Source organism: Candoia aspera, chromosome 1 (genome assembly GCF_035149785.1).
Source record: "Candoia aspera isolate rCanAsp1 chromosome 1, rCanAsp1.hap2, whole genome shotgun sequence".
Taxonomy (NCBI): Eukaryota; Metazoa; Chordata; class Lepidosauria; order Squamata; family Boidae; genus Candoia; species Candoia aspera.
In genome coordinates this window covers 244,149,704-244,166,810 of record NC_086153.1, presented here as the reverse complement: position 1 = coordinate 244,166,810, position 17,107 = coordinate 244,149,704, and the positions used below count along the sequence as shown (strand labels likewise).

The window sequence follows — 17,107 nt, the reverse complement described above, 5'->3', positions numbered from 1 at the left end:
TGTTTAATTTAACATCCAGCCTGAATACATTTCTGGAGAATTTCAAAGCTTGTTCATTAACTTGCAATATTCCTATAATTTGTAAAACTTTACTTTTGCATTCAAAGTTATTCCTTAACTAGAGGAATTCAAACTAGTGCTTAGTATATATTTGACTGACATCTACTGGCAGAGATAATGAACTAACTATGCATGTGCTTGGCAGTATGCCTTTTGATAAAAAAAAGTGAATCTGAGCTATCTTGAAGATTTTACTGCTGAGAGATCTAACAAGAATAGATTTCTGTTCTACAAAGCCTATAGAAACATATTTTCCAATGGCAATTAATTTTTATTAAACCACTAAACATACACAATTAAAATAAACCCTACATACCCCACAGTGGAAAATGCAACAAAACCACTAACAGTTATAAAAAAACATGAAACTCACACACTTTGGACATATGATGCAAGTGGATTATGGACTGGAAAACAATTATTCTCAGCAAAGTTGAAGGAAGCAGAAGAAAAGGAAGACAGTGGATAAAGTAAGGAGGTGCATCCGCAGCAATGGTGATTGGCTTCAAAGTACCAGGTGCAATTCGGTGAACAAACCTTGCCCCTTTTTAATATATATCGCATGTAAAAAGGAGCAGTGCATTGATCACCTGTTCATACCCATCATTTTGAAGCTAGTGACCATCACAGCAGAAGTCCACGGAAATCACTGGGAGCAAATTGATCATTGGATTGTTTAGAAGATCTAAAGATATTATTAAAAACCAAGTTGAGAATTATAAGCATTTCTCCATATGCTCTCCAGGAGTCCAGACTGACACAATGGTATCTAACTAAGTAAAACATTATTTCCCTGAATTCTAAGGGGGGGTGGTAGGAGAGCCTTTATTCAGTACTCAGAAGGCATGTTTATATGACATGGATGAGACCAGTTGCACTCAGTAGCTTCTCTCCAGTGCTGCACAGCTGCAAGATACCCATTCAAGATGTGTTTTATGTGACCTCAATGCAGTGGTTTCTTTTCTGCAAAAGCTGACATTGTGTTAGCTCTTTGAGGTAGTCAAGACAAGAAGCACAATCTATGAGTACTGAGACTATCTTTATTGTAAGTCTGAAAGTATTTCTCCCTTCCTTTACTTTCACTCTCCAGGAAATCAAGGCAGAACCTTCAGAAACGTTTCTCATGCCCCCTCTGTTTCTGTGGGCTGAAATTTTGCAAAATCTTGCAGGATTTTGGCAGACTTACATGAGCTTTTTAGCAATTGTTTTAAAAAAACATAATCTTTCAATTCAGTTTATGAAAGGTATTGATATCCAGCTGAGACTTCCACTCAAGTTGAAGGAGGAGCTAATTATTATGTCTTTCTGCTTCCCACTCTGAACCCATCACTACATCCTGCCTCTGTGTTTCCAGAGGATCTTGTACTTCCTCTGGAGATTTTCTCAAAAGGCACAAAGAGCTGCAGGAAAAAGCAGCATTTAGTGGATATAAAGTTCACCCCCTAACTCTTCCAGTAATAACCATACTGTAAGATGTTTTTGGAGGGGTTCCATTCACAGGGATGCTGGATCTAAACTTTAGGCAACAAATTTTTAGGCTGTTGGTAGCTGGGACAGACTAAACAGACTGAATACTGGTAAAATATATGTTAGATTCTCTGAACTGGAGCTTCTGAGGCCGAGAAAGCCAAACAATAAACATAACAAGCATTTTAGTAGCATATCTTGCTATTCAACCTTTTTAGGTAAATTATATTCCTTTTGTAAAATTTCCAGAGTTTTAAAGTATCATTACTCTACTTAAGAGTAATAATATCCTTATCATGCCATGTTGTTTTTAAATACCAACTATTTTAAAATAAAAATTGCTCCAAAAGTCAGTTTCTCAGGAGAGCCCAACAGGAACCAAATATATCCAGTATCTTCAAAGCTGGAAAAATAACCAAATTTATATTATAAATAGAACAAAGAACACGCTAGGAACACAAGTCTGTTAAATAATCCACTGGAGTTGGGTGGCTAATAAATTTAAATAAATAATTATTATTATTCCAAGTTGAGCCTGCAGTGATGGATAATCAACATCAATTTCTTTCCAACAAATAATTGAAGTTAACAAGGATGCACAATGATATTCTTGAAGATCAGGAAAATGAAAACCACCATCATCATATGAAAACTGTAACTGATAGAGAAATCCTGTTTGTTTCCTTCCACACAAACAAAAAAATCACCATTAATTTAACAATCTGTTTAAAATATTTGAGTAGAATAAACAAAAGCATTACTCCCAAAAGATAGATAGAACTGATGTAAGAATCATTTTCACCATGTTAATTCTTCCCCATAAATTTAGAAAGTTTCTGCTATTTATTAGTATCCTTTTTCATCTGCATAATGATACATAAATAACCTTGTCTAATAAACATATTTTCCTGGGATAATAATCCTCTAACCCCCCATGTATTTAATAGATTATGGACAAGAGAAAAATGTTTACCTACATCCATCAGGAATTTCTTACCAATTCATGTAATACTTGAATTATTTCAATTTACTGCACATCCAGAATATTTAACATGAAGTTCTATCATTTCTACAAAATTAGGTACATATTTTGATAACCATTAAAGAAACCTACAATATCATCTGCATATAACAGCAGTTTATATTCAAATTTGTTTAGACAGATTTTAGTGATTTATCTTATGAGGCATGCCAAGGGTTCCAATACCAAATTAAAAATTAATAGGCATAAAGGACAACCTTGACATATGCTGCATTTTAATTAAATTATCAGTGAGATAATCCCATTAGTAAACACTTCAGCAGAGGGATTAGAATACTAAATTGTTATTTATTAAATAAATTTTGCTGAAAATCTAAGCTTCTATATTACTTGAGCCAAAAATTTAATTTGCACTGTATCAAAGGATTTTTCTCCATCCAATTAAACTAAAACTGGCAATTCAAATTTATGAACATACAAAGCTAGTATATCAGCCAAACGTCTATGCTATCTGAGGGATCACACCCTTTTATACAACCAGATTCTGTGGGATGGATTATTGTAAATAATACCTTCTAAAATCTTCTCACCAATGTAGCTGTTAAAATCTTAGCATAATGGTTTAATAGACATATCAGCCAAGAACTTGTACAATGGATAGAGTTATCAGATTTTAAAACTACAGCTATGCAAGCTTCATAATATGAAGTTGCAACAGTCTTATCTACATAAGATACCCAATATATCTCCATAAGTATGGCAACTATTATCTCCTTAATTTTCTGGTATCACTCTATAATTATTTCATCTGGATTGGGGGCCTATCTGAAATTTATAGATAGGTTTTATAGTTTTCCTATAACATTATGTGAAAGGTGAAAGGTCCCCTGTGCAAGCACTGAGTCATGTCTGACCCTTTGGGGGGATGCCGCTTTCGCAACGTTTTCTTTGCAGTCTATAGCGGGGTGGTTTGCCATTGCCTTCCCCAGTCACCACCTTCCCCAGCAAGCTGGGTCCTCGTTTTACCGACCTCGGAAGGATGGAAGGCTGAGTTGACCTGAGACAGCTACCCAAGAATCCAGCTTCCGCTGGGATCGAACTCGGGTCGTGGGGAGAATTTTCCGTTGCAATACTGCCACCTACCACTCTGCGCCACACGAGACTCTTATAACATTATATTATTACTATATTATAATAATAATTATATAATGTTATAATGCTATAATTATAACATTATAGAGGGAGCTAAATCCCCTGTCTGTATAATGAAGATTTCTGGAAGCTCTGTTACATTAAAAAAGCATCCATCTGCTCTCTGGCAATATTGGCAGTTGCAGAAGCAAAGGGCACTGAGTGTATTGGAAAAGGTTGATACGCAGTTTATTACTATCATAAAATGTAGTATACTTTTATTACCCTGCTATTTATATTAATATTTTTCTTTTTTTTTCTCCCTTCTTTTCTTTTTTATTTTAATTTCTTTGAGATTTTTAGAAGTTAATTTCGATTAGGTTTTCTTTTCTTTCTTTCTTTTTTTAGCATATAGGTTAACATTTTAAAAAAGAAGTTAGATTCTCTTAAGTTCTGGGTTGGTCAAATGTCACTAACAAGACAGAAACCTGTTATGGATTATCAGCAACATTCTTCTACTATGATGATGATGATGATGATGATGAACACCATCCCACTGACAACATCACAAGTCAATTGCAAAAGGCAGCTTGACTTGGAACAGCTTACATCCTGCGATGATACCTTTAATATTATTAAACAACGACATCTGCCTATCCCAGGTCCTTGGGAAGGATTTGATAGGTGGACAAAAATGCCAAATCCAATCTAAACATCTGGCTGACTGTGCGACCAACAATATAATAATAATAATAATCACAATAATTATTGCAATAATTATTATTATTCTGCAACAAACTAAATACAATGACACAATAGCTGGACTCTTTCAGAGAAACAAACAGAAAACTGTATGTTTGTGTCCACGATTATTCACATATTATAGTGGATGTAAGATGCTTACTGTAACGATTGCCTTAATCCAAATAAAACTCTCAGACTCAAAATCACAATTCAGGTTCTGGGTTTATTTAGAATAAAGTGCAAACAGGTAAAAAGCTGAGAATGAGAAAAGCGCGCCTAAACTCAAACTAAATAGCAGCGTTTCAAACAGCAGCCCACCCCCCCCTGCATACAGTACAACCCCACATTCCCAGGTGCTCCTAACAAGCTCCGCTGATCAACGGGTAAAAAGACCTTGACATTTAAGAGATAGCCCAAACACATTCCTCCCTGGCACAGTCCAGCACGTCCTCCGTACAAGGTTTCTCAGCAGCACCCTCCCAGCCAGGGACACGTATCAGCACTTTGGCAAGCAAACCGTTACGATGCCGAAACACCGCAACGGTGAACATGACATACCGCCCCCCCAGAAACCCCCCCCCCACTTAAGCAGAGGGTTTTGAAGGATAAGCCACATGAAAAGCACGAATCAAATCAGGGGCGAGAACATGGCGGGCAGCAACCCATTCCGGATGGGGAAAATGTTTCCAGCGGACCAGGTACTGAAGAGAACCCCAAAGCCTGCAAGAGTCGAGCACCTCCTTGACTTCGAAGTGTTGCTGCCCATCAATCATGACCGGCGGAGGGGGAGGTGGGCGTGGATGCCAGTGAGATGACTCCCGAGCAGGCTTGAGCAAACTACAGTGAAAAACAGGATGCAAGTGCTTCAAATTATGAGGCAAATCCAAGCGAACAATGACAGGATTGAGCACAGCCGTAATAGGGAAGGGGCCAATAAACTTAGGAGCCAACTTTTTGGAGGGCTGAGGAGACTTAATAAATTTCGTAGAAAGATAGACCAAATCCCCCACCTGAAAAGCGGGCTGCTGGCGGCGGTGCTTGTCAGCATGCCGTTTATAGGTTGATTGAGCCTCTCGAAGAGCGGACTCAATAACGGGCCAGGAATCAGCCAGCTTAGAGCCCCAATCACAGGCGGCCACAGCTGGAGCTGGAGAAATTCCGGGATGGGAACAAAATCCCGACCAGAAACAATGCGAAAAGGAGTTTGCCCAGTGCTTTGATGAACAGCATTGTTGTAAGTGACCTCAGCGAAAGGGAGCAAGTCAACCCAATCATCCTGATGGTAGTTGATGTAAGAGCGGAGAAATTGCTCCAGAGTGGCATTAAGGATCTCAGTAGATCCGTCCGTCTGGGGATGCCAAGAGGTCGACAACATTTGCTCAGTGCCAATCAACTTCAAAAAAGCCCGCCAAAACTTTGAGGTAAATTGTGTGCCCCTATCGGTCACCAAGCAAGAGGGGCAGCCATGCGGGCAGTACACGTGTACCAAGAAAAGCTTAGCCAGCTGCTGCGCCGAGGGAATTGAGGCGCAGGGAACAAAATGAGCTTGCTTAGAAAAATAGTCCTTGACCACCCAAATGACAGTCTTCTTTTGACTGGGGGGTAAGTCCACAATAAAATCCATGGAAATGACATCCCAAGGGTGAGAAGGGTCAGCCACAGGCTGCAGAAGCCCCTGCGGTTTACCAGCAGAACGTTTGGACATAGCACAGACAGGGCAGGAAGCCACATAGGCCTTGACATCCTTGCGCAGGGTGGGCCACCAAAATTGTCTACAGACCAAATGGACTTGAGAAAACCAAAATGACCAGCCTGCTTACTGTCATGAGAACGTGCCAGTATAGCAGACCGTTGAGAGTCAGGTACATACAAACGCCCTCCCACCCAGGCGAGGTCATGCTCAATGGACACCTTGTCAGGATTAGCAAGAAGCCAGGGGTCAGACTTCAGCGCAGAAACAAAAGCGGAGCGTAATCCTCCTGGTAGAGGAGGCGGCTTGCGAATCGGAGGGGGGTGCGCTGGAATCGGAGATGAAGGAGAGGCAGGCTGGCCCCGAGCGCTGCTGTGCGTAACAGCCACTAGACCCAATTGTGGTCCCGACATGACAGTGCCAATGACATCAGAAACCGGTCCCTCATCTTGTGGCAACCGAGAAAGGGCATCAGCCAAAAAATTCTTCTTTCCCGGGATAAATTTAAGTTGGAACTTAAAATGGCTGAAAAATTGAGCCCAGCAAATTTGCTTTGGGCTGAGGCATCGGGGTGTATGGAGCGCTTTGAGGTTGCGGTGATCCGTCCAAACCTCAAAAGGGCAAGAAGCCCCTTCCAAGAGGTGCCTCCAAGCCTCTAAGGCAGCTTTAACAGCAAAAGCCTCCTTTTCCCAAACGTGCCAGCGCCTCTCTGGCTCAGAAAACTTTCGGAAAAGATAAGCACAAGGCTTTAAAAGCCCGGCAGAATCTTTTTGCAATAAAATAGCTCCAATAGAAAAATCAGAGGCATCCACCTGAACAACGAACGGCAGGTCGGGATCAGGGTGGGAGAGGATGGGCTCTTCAGTAAAAAGAGCCTTCAGCCGATCAAAAGCAGCCTGACATGCAGGAGTCCAATTGAGCACGGCCCACGGATTCTTAACCTTGCGGGTTTCCCCCACCCCCTTAGTGCGCAGCAAATCAGTAAGGGGTAGGGCAATTTCAGCGAACCCCCTGACAAAGGACCTGTAAAAATTGGCGAACCCCAGGAAACTTTGAAGCTGGTGCCTGGTTCGGGGCCGCTCCCAATTAAGCACTGCCTGAACCTTTACAGGATCCATTTCAATGCCCTTATTTGAAATCCTGTAACCAAGGTAGTCCAAGCGAGATTTATGGAATTCACATTTAGAAAGCCTGGCATAGAGCTTGGCATTTCTAAGCTTGGTTAGAACCTGTTTGAGAAGGTGTTCGTGCTCTTCCAAAGATTTAGTATAAATAAGGACATCATCCAAATACACCAAAACACCCTTAAACAAGTGGTCATGTAACACTTCATTAATCAGCTGCATGAAAACGCCGGGAGCCCCCGCCAGACCAAAAGGGAGAACCTTATACTGGAAAGAACCCAATGGGCAATTAAAAGCCATTTTCCATTCATCCCCCTCCCGAATGCGGATGCAGTAATAGGCTTCGCGGAGGTCCAATTTTGAGAAAACTCTGCCAGTGGACAGATGTGCAAGCATGTCCTTGACAAGAGGCAGAGGGTACTTGTTGGAGAGGGAGGCGGAATTTAACCCGCAATAGTCCGTGCACAGTCTGAGGCTGCCGTCCTTCTTTTCCCGAAACAACATGTGAGCCCCAACCGGCGAGTTTGCCGGCTCAATGAAGCCACGAGCCAGGTTTTTATCAATGAACTCCCGTAAGGCGGCGAGTTCTTTCTTGGTCATGGGGTAAATCTTTGGCTTTGGCAAGGGGACGTCAGGAAGAAGTTCGATGGAGCAGTCCGTCTTGCGATGGGGGGGCAGTTGGTCGGCTTCCTCCTCCCCAAAAACATCAGCAAAGTCTGAGTAGGTATCTGGCAGACCGTCTAAGAGGGAGGGGGAAGCTGGAGAATCGACAAGCTCCGCTCGCCCCGCCGTCATAGCCAGGGAACGTCCCAGCAGAGGAGCTTGATAGAAGCCATCCTCAAAGGTAATAGAGCGGGACTTCCAATTGATGTAGGGATTGTGCGAGGTAAACCATGGTATCCCTAATACCACCAAAGGATTACCCACTGGGGTTACGATGAACTCAATTAGTTCGAAGTGCGATCCCATACGCAAAGCGACTTCCCCAGTAAACTGAGGGGCCGGCCCCCCTCCTGCCGTGGAGCCATCCAGCTGCTGCAAAATCAGTGGCTTAGGAAGAGGGAAGCAGGGCAAATCCAATGCCTTGACTGAGTCAGGATGGATTAAGCACCTGGAACAGCCGGAGTCTAGTAACGCCCAGACCTCTACGGACTTGGTTTGAAATCCTAATTCAATTTTAACAGCGAGGATAGGGCAATCAGCACTCACCATGTTGGATTTGCGCCCAGTTTCCACCACCTGGCCCGCGGCGCCATTTAAGGCAGGTGGAAATCGTTTTCCGCCAGCTGTTCCAGAGCGGTCAAAGTGTCGCCCGGTGTGTAGACATCATCGCCGTCCGCAGTCGCCAGTGCTCCTGCCAGCCGAGGAGGGTTGAGCGGTTTCTTTGTTGTCTTCTGTGGCAATTTGGACGGGCGATCCGGTGTGTTAGCCTTGGGGCAGTCCACAGCGCAGTGACCCGGTTTTCCACAGGTGATGCACTGTCCCTGAAGGAATTGCCGTTGCCTCTCGGTATCCCATCTAGAGCTTGATTGTAAGACCTTGGCAGTGGTGGCAGGCTTGTCCTCTTTGGTGGCCATCATAAAGGTGTGCTGGGCATGTTCAGCCTTACCAGCGAGGCAGATCCAATCATGCAATGAGGTCGGATCGTCTTGCCCAAGTGCCCAGCGCAATACCTCGCTATTGAGGCCATCCTTAAATCTGTCAATCAAGGTGGCCTCGGACCATTCAGGCACTTCATCCGCCAAAACTTTGAATTCCAACGCATAATCAGCAACAGCCTTCTGGCCTTGCACCAGTTCTTTAAGAGCGTCCTTAGCTCTCTCCTTAGCTAAGGGATCCTCAAAGTAGCGCTTCAGTGCAGCCAAGAAGGTATCGAAAGCTGCTAGGGCTGGCGCTCCAATCTCCGACATCTGGACATACCAGTCTGCAGCCCTGCCCTTCAATTTCGTGGCCACCGCTGAGATCTTTTCTTCCTCTGAAGAAAAGAGGTGGCCATGCTGTCTCATGTAACTGGCGGCATTGGTGAGAAAGAAAGACAAATTAGCTGGGTCACCATCGAACTTGACCGGGAAGTCCCAGGGAGTTCCTCCAACATGTGGGACCACCCCTGATGGACAACTCGGGGCCCCCATTATTGGAGTGGATCCCCGCGGACCCGATTGAGAGTCCCGTGGTTGGCTTCTCGGCACTGACGCCTGTGACGGGGAAGTCGGGAAGCTGGGCGGCCCCGTTGGTGTGGGACCTCGGATGATTCTTACGAGTTCCCCAAAGGCAGCCGACATAGAGCATAGTACGTGTTCCATCGACTCTATTTTGGATTCCAGGACCCTGATCCTGTCAGGTGTTGCAGAGTCCTCCAGTCCTGGTCCCTCGGGTTGCAGGCTTCCTGCCACGTCTGGGTGCAGTTCCCTTGGAGTGTCAGGCCAGCGCAGTTTCCACGTGGATTGAGATGTGCCGGGTCGGATGTCTGTCAGTGCATCCCATAGAAATTGTTCCTGCCCCGTCACGTCGGTGTCCGGTGGTTTCTTTGATCCCGGGCTAGAGCCGGAGTCTCCCGATTGGGGTGTGGTGTGGGTTGGGACAGGGCTCGGGTCCCTGCTCGGGGACGTCGACTCGGGAAGATGTCCCGTCGGTTCCTCGAACTCCGTAGGATCCTTACCGCCCTCTGCCATCGCTAGTTCCCCTTTTGCAAGAAAAATTTTCCAGTAAAGAGTAGCGAGCTTGGTTTAAACTAAGATTCTCAGCTTTATGTAACGATTGCCTTAATCCAAATAAAACTCTCAGACTCAAAATCAGTGCAAACAGGTAAAAAGCTGAGAATGAGAAAAGCGTGCCTAAACTCAAACTAAATAGCAGCGTTTCAAACAGCAGCCCACCCACCCCTGCATATAGTACAACCCCACATTCCCAGGTGCTCCTAACGAGCTCCGCTGATCAACGGGTAAAAAGACCTTGACATTTAAGAGATAGCCCAAACACATTCCTCCCTGGCACAGTCCAGCACGTTCCCTGTACAAGGTTTCTCAGCAGCACCCTCCCAGCCAGTTACACGTATCAGCACTTTGGCAAGCGAACCGTTACGATGCCGAAACACCGCAACGGTGAACATGACACTTACTGTTTGGTGGCCCTGTTGCTTGGTAAGGGGGATAGGAAGCTGAAATGGTAGGTCGAGAAAAGACTGGAGGTTCCTCTCCAAACACCACAATCATAACTTGAATCAGTCCTATCAATTCTGACTGTGGCTAGAAGTTAAAGCAGAGAAGATAATCAATAATTTTCTTCTACAAAGACAGCTTAATTGCTCATTAACTGTAACAAGAGATCAATCATCTCATCAGTTGCTGAAAATTAGCTGGTTACCCTTTCCTTCTATGTACAGTTTTCACTCACCTTAGTTGTCATTCAATAAACAGGAGCTGTCAAAACTTAAAAATTAACGTACCACTGGGGAAATGATGATGACAGTGTGAACACACATCAATGAATTATAACAATTATAGGCAACAGCAATGGTTTAAAACATGTTATTTCAGTTGTAATTCTTAATAACACCAAAGGAAACATTGCAAAATTGTTAGTATTAAAACTTCGTAAGAATCTATTACACTTAAAAAAACCCCAAGTGTCCAAGTTCATTCTCCTATTACGTTGAATGGCCAGAGGAATATGAAATAAAACTAATTTATATCTCAAAACAATTTATTACTAATGTTTAAAAACCTTAAAATTATACTTACATGTTTCCATTCATGTAGATATGGAAGATATATCCTGCCATTTGCATCAACATGCTTCCCAGTTTTAATTGTCATCGAACTAGTTGGTTTAACGAAACAGATTGGAGGATTGAATGGATATGTATCCAGTAGCCATAGGCATATTGGGATATTGTAAGTATTGCCTAAAGAGATTTTAAAAATGTTATATTTCCTTGTTGATAATAAATGGTTCTGTGATAAAATACCAACGTAGCACAGCTGTTGCTATAATATATTTAAGTGCACAGGAATGGTCTTGAAACACAAAATTGAAGTATTTTTATAATTGCATACAACATGGCCCTGGAAACTAATAAGCAAGATACAATGAAAGCAAGCCCATTATCCAAGCATCTGATACTCAGTTACACTGCATATAACATATCCTCCCTAATTTTGCCTACTTTTAATACTAGTGGGTTTATTTGCATTTTATGACACTGAATCTTCTAATCCTCCTCAGCCCGCAAAAAACAAAACAAAAAACTTTGGATATTCCCCCCACCCTTTCCCCATTCCATTATCTATCCCAGACAGGTAGTGAAGATCTAAGGATTTTGAGGAGGTAGTTCGGAGTGGATGAACATGAGAGGAAAAAAAGGTTGGTTGGTTGGTTATTTATTTATTGGTCAAATTTATATAGCCGCCCATCTCACTGGAAATAACTCTGGGCAGCATACAATAATCAATAGTTACATACAACAGAGGCTGGCTGGGAGTTCTGGCAAGTTAGTATAAGCATGCAACCTGTCCTGGAAGAGTGGACTTCTATTTAAACATTGAACCCGCATCAGACTGCTCCTAGAGAATCAAAGGAATAACTCCTAATGTCTTTTGTAAATATGTCCCTGAGAACTGGAATTGTTATATAGTAGGGCTGGCAGAAATTGGTAACAGCAGCAAGAGCACATGGCATAGCTACCTTTGGAGATAGCCATACAAACTCAGCACAGACAGCCACACCTAATACAGAATGTCACACCACAGAGGCCTTTTGGGAGGTCCATTTCTATGAATTATATATGGGTGAAATCCTTTATCCAATCTGCTTGGACGTAATTTGCCCATATGGACACCTGTTATCAGCTGATCAGTCAGCTGAAGCCAGGGAATGTTCCAGGAGACTGAGATTATTAGAAAATGTTCAGTCCTCGCTGTCCCCTGATGTTGATATCTCAACCCAAATATTTTCCAAGCAGAAAATATTTCATTAAATAAATATGCTGGGTTTAGACCAGGGCATTCTTCAGTGGATTATAGCTTGGTGGGACACTAAGTAGTGGAACAATCCACCTGAGCTCATAGATGGTATTATTTGCAGCATTTGTACTTTTTAAGTAAGTATTTGATTCTGTTTGCAGAGAAATTCAGTGGCAGACATTAGAGGCTTCCTTGGTCATTTACCATCTGCTCACAATCTTTAGCTAAATGCTTGTCTGGGAATGAGATGCAAAGAGATTGAAAGAGGTAGCCAGCTATCAGACGTGATTTCAGCAGAGCAAAGATGCATTCTTGTTTCTCTCCTATTTAATGTCTATATTAACATCACCCGTCAAAACTAGCAAATAAACATTCAGCAGTACTGGCAATATATGACAAGATACAATGGTTTTATCAACAACTCCAGTAGGATTAATAAAGCAGTGAGGATAATAGCACTATTTTGTACCAAACACCTGCTAGAAATTTTGGAAAAACCCACCCTTAAAATTACAAGCTTTGCAAAATGACTGTTTTTTTTTTCAGGAATCTCAAAGAAAGGAGGTAGCAATTTTAAATACTTAAGGATATTTTTTTCAGGCTCCTGGAAGACAAAGATCCTGTATTAAATATACCTCCTATAATGCAAAACAAACTCATCTTCTAGTAAATCATTTATCCACATTAGAGGAGTGGGATATATCACTGCTATTGTTAAATTATTTGAAGTCAGAACAGCGGCACATCTTCTTTATGGGACACAGTTAAATCTAATCCAAATTCCTAAGGACATTGTTCCACTGGTACAGTGTATCCCCAAAATGGTATTCCACACTGACACAGGCTTAAGCAAAGTGGAAACCAGGACTTGCGCCATCACCTTTACTGACTAAATATCCACTTGGCCCCTGAAACTTGCCTTATCAGTCCTCTTGGGAAAAGCAAACAGAAGCCAAACTGCTGCAAAATGGCTTCTCCTCTGAATCAGAGCTAGTCTTGGGCTATGAGTGAGCCAAGACAGAGCTTAGGATGAATGTCTTAGAAATGAACTGTAAAGCTGAACCCAGCAGAATCTCTACTCTTACTCCTCTAGGAAACAATGTTTTCGAACCAGCTAAGTACTTAGATCAGATTCTGATTTCTAAATACCGCAGTGTATTCATGCTGCTGTGTTTTGATCTCCAACCCACAGCTATCCTGGAAGAGAACTGTAAGAGATATAAAATAAGAACCTGCTCCTGTGAGGCTGAAGTAGTGAAATCTCTGGTCCAACTCCTCTTATTACTGCTTTATCTAGGCAGACAGTTGATACAGATTAATACCACCTTAGGTACAAACTCTCCCAAGTCCATCTGATAAATTCTGTGTTCAACATCTATCTGATCAGAATTCAGAGATAACTATGACGATATAGTCAAGTTCACTGTAGCAACCAGCAGAATATGCCAGCAATTATCAGCAGCCAGATTTCCTCATATGCCATGAAAGCTCAAACTTCTTTGCAATAGGGTCCTACTCAACATTCCTGCCATCTCTCTTGCCTGATTCCACTAAGTAATTGAGCTTCTTCTGCTATGATAGTGCTAAATGATGTGTAACGTATTTAAAATACTTTAATGCTATTGTATTGTTAATTGTATTGGTATCTGTGAGCATAATGACAGACAGACTGATATGGAGAGGTTATGCAAAGCATTCAAATGATGTGTGGGAGCACAGATAATGTATCTTTGAATCATTCTTTTGAAAAAATTTAGCAGCTGTTTCCAGCTGATTCTTCATGCATATGCATGCATAGCTACTTTGCTTTCAAACCATCTCATTCAAATGCTTCGTATAATTTTATTATAGAGGCTTGTATCTACCTGGACTTCGCCAGTTCTGTTTCAAAGTAATGCCATCTAACCATATAAGAAGAGACAGGAAATTATACATTGTTTTGCTTTGAGATAAGTCATTTTTGGATTGCATTGTCTGTGTTTTAGTTTTGCTTTCATTGCTCTGACTATTCAAAGGAATGTACAGAGATCTCTGAAACACACAAAATAAATACAAAGTTACAAAAGGAAGAATATAGTTTATGAATTAATTACAAAAAAAGTGGTTTCATGTAATCTATGCAAACAATTCAAAATACATACATACCTCTGTAACTTACTGGAATGGTTCCAGTGAGGCTCATCAATTCTCTTGATGAACCATCATTAAAAACTGAAAAGAAGCATTATATTTATTTATTTATTTATTTATCTATCAAATTTGTCACCGCCCATCTCCTCCCACCAGAGGGACTCTGGGCAGTTTACAACAAAGGTAGTCAATTAAAACAGTAAATATAGAATACAAATACAATATATAAAAATACAAATACCATTAATAAATAAAAATAAGAGTAAAATCCAAGTGGCAAGATCTAATTCAGTCCATGTGTGTGAGGAGTGCTCTAAGATGCCAGCCATCCCCACGTTGAGCTACTCCCTTCTCTGACCCAAGCAAGACGGCAGAACCAAGTCTTCAGGTTCCTCCAGAAGGCCAGGAGCGATGGTGCTAACCTCACCTCCAGGGGCAGTGTGTTCTACAGGGCAGGAACTACTTCCTGGACGCCACCAAACGAAATTTCTTGTAGATGGGGTCTGCAACATGCCCTTTCTGCATGACCAGGTGGGATGGGTCAATGTAATGGGGAAGAGGCGGTCCCTCAGGTAACCTGGCCCCATGCCATGTAGGGCTTTAAAGGTGATAACCAACACCTTGAATTGGACCCGGAAGCAAACTGGTACCCAATGCAGCTTGTGTAGTAGAGGTGTTATGCATGCCGATCTAGGGGCACCAAAAATAACCTGTGCGGCTGTGTTCTGGACCAGCTGTAGCTTCCAGATGCTCTTCAAGGGTAGTCCCATGTAGAGCGCATTGCAACAGTCTACGTGGGAGATAACATGGGCATGAGTGACTGTTCGAAGGGCTTCCCAATCCAGGAAAGGGTGTAATTGGTGCACAAAACAAAGCTGCACAAAGGCCCTCCTGGCCACGGATGCCACCTGCTCTTCAAGCAGGGTGAGTCCAGGAGGACCCCCAAATTACGCACTGGGTCTGTCTGGGGCAGTGCAACCCCATCCAGAACCAAATATGGATATGGAAGAGCCATTAACCCACAGCCAATCCGTCTTACCAGGGTTCAGCTGAAGCCTGTTGTTCCCCATCCAGACCCCTACAGCCCCCAGGCACTGAGAGAGGGCAGTCACAGCATCACTTACTTCACCCAGGATGGAGAAGTATAATTGGTATCATCAGCATATTGATGATACCTCACCCCGTGGTGATGGATGATCTCACCCAGCAGTTTCATGTAGATGTTGAAAAGGAGCAGAGAGAAAACTGAACCCTACAGCACCCCACAAAGGAGGGGCCAAGGGTTGGATTTCTTGCTCCCAATCACCACTGATTGGGATCGGCCCTGGAGGAAGGAGGTAAACCAGTGCAAAACCACACTGCCCACCCACAACTCCCGGACAGCCCCAAAACGATACCATCTTCGATGGTATTGAAAGCCGCTGAGAGGTCAAGAAGAGCAAAGATGGATGCACCATCTCCATCCCGCTCCTGCCAGAGGTCATCCATAAGTGAGACCAATACCGTTTCTGTCCCATATCTGGGTCTGAAACCTGACTGAAAGGTCTAGATAATCTGTTTCATCCAGGATCCTCTGGAGCTGCAACACCACCATTTTCTCAGCCACCTTCCCCAAAAAGGGAAGGTGGGAGACTGGACGAAAGTTGTCCTGTACACTAGGGTCCAGCGATGGTTTCTTGAGGAGGGGGTGTACCATTGCCTTCTTAAAGGCAGCTGGAGAAACTCCCTCTCTCAAGGTGGTATTAACCATCGCCTGGACTCAACCACATGTCACCTCCTGAGCTTTTACCAGCCAGGAGAGGCATGGATCTAGATGGCAAGTGGTAGCATTTACTGTCTGTAGGATCCTGTCCTCTTCCTCAGGTCCAACAGGATCAAACTGTTCTCAGATAACTGGGTAAGTACGTTCCCCCAGTATCTCCCCAGACCATGCCTCATGCTTAGAGTCTAACTTGGAGTGGATCCGAGTGATTTTATCCTGCAGATGCTCAGCAAACCCCTCTGCACAGCCCTGCAGGTGGGTCACTGAGCCCACCTTCCCCAAAAGAGATTGAGTAATTTTAAACAGGGCCGCCGGGTAGCATTCTGCGGACACGATAAAAGTGGAGAAATATTGACGCTTCACCCCTCTTATCGCCACAAGGTAGGCCTTAATGGCGGTTCTAACCTGTGTTCAGTCGGATTCGGTCCTCGTCTTCCTCCAGTGGCTCTCTAGACGTCTCTTAACCCTCTTCAGAATCCTCAACTCCTCTGTAAACCACATGGAGTATCAGGTTCGATGGGGCAAGAGAGGTCACACAGGCACAATCCTCTCCAAGGCTCTGGCTGCCTCTCTATTCCAAGCTGCAGCCAAGGCCTCCACTGGACTGTGCAGCAGACCTTCGGGTATAACCCCCAGCTCCCTCTGAAACCCTACCATCAGTCACCGGGGGCGGACTAATCGAATGGGTCCTGCCTCCCCGCGGAGGGGAGCGGCATAAGAGAATCTCAGGGCCACTAGGGACAGCTGTCACTCTCCCCTCAGATCACATTGCCAATGCTCTGATAAGAAAACCAAGTCCGGGGTGAGGCCACTGTCTCGAGTTGGGTCCCGAATAATCTGGGACAGGCCCATGGCTGCCATGGTAGCCATGAACTCCCGAGCCACCTCCGAGGCATGTCCCAGGGATGGCAGGTTGAAGTCCCCCAGAACCATGAACCTGGGGAACTCCACCGCCAACCCCGAGATGGCCTCCAGGAGCTCAGGCAGGGATGTTGCTATGCAGCAGGGAGGCTGGTACAGTAGCAACACTCCCAACTGTTCTTGGGAGCCCAACTT

At 43.6% G+C, this 17,107-nt stretch overlaps 1 protein-coding gene across 3 annotated transcripts in view; it reads right to left on the bottom strand.

The window, feature by feature from the left end:
• The window catches only part of TSG101 (tumor susceptibility 101), a 43,653-nt gene that overhangs the window by 22,373 nt on the left and 4,173 nt on the right, over positions 1-17,107 (bottom strand). For all 3 annotated transcript variants that reach the window (XM_063289375.1, XM_063289376.1, XM_063289377.1), the window contains exons 3-5: positions 14,305-14,370; positions 10,939-11,102; positions 10,317-10,443 (exon numbers count right to left, since the gene is read on the bottom strand). In XM_063289375.1, the coding sequence (XP_063145445.1) occupies positions 10,317-10,443; positions 10,939-11,102; positions 14,305-14,370 (357 nt within the window). The remainder of the gene's footprint in view (positions 1-10,316; positions 10,444-10,938; positions 11,103-14,304; positions 14,371-17,107) is intronic.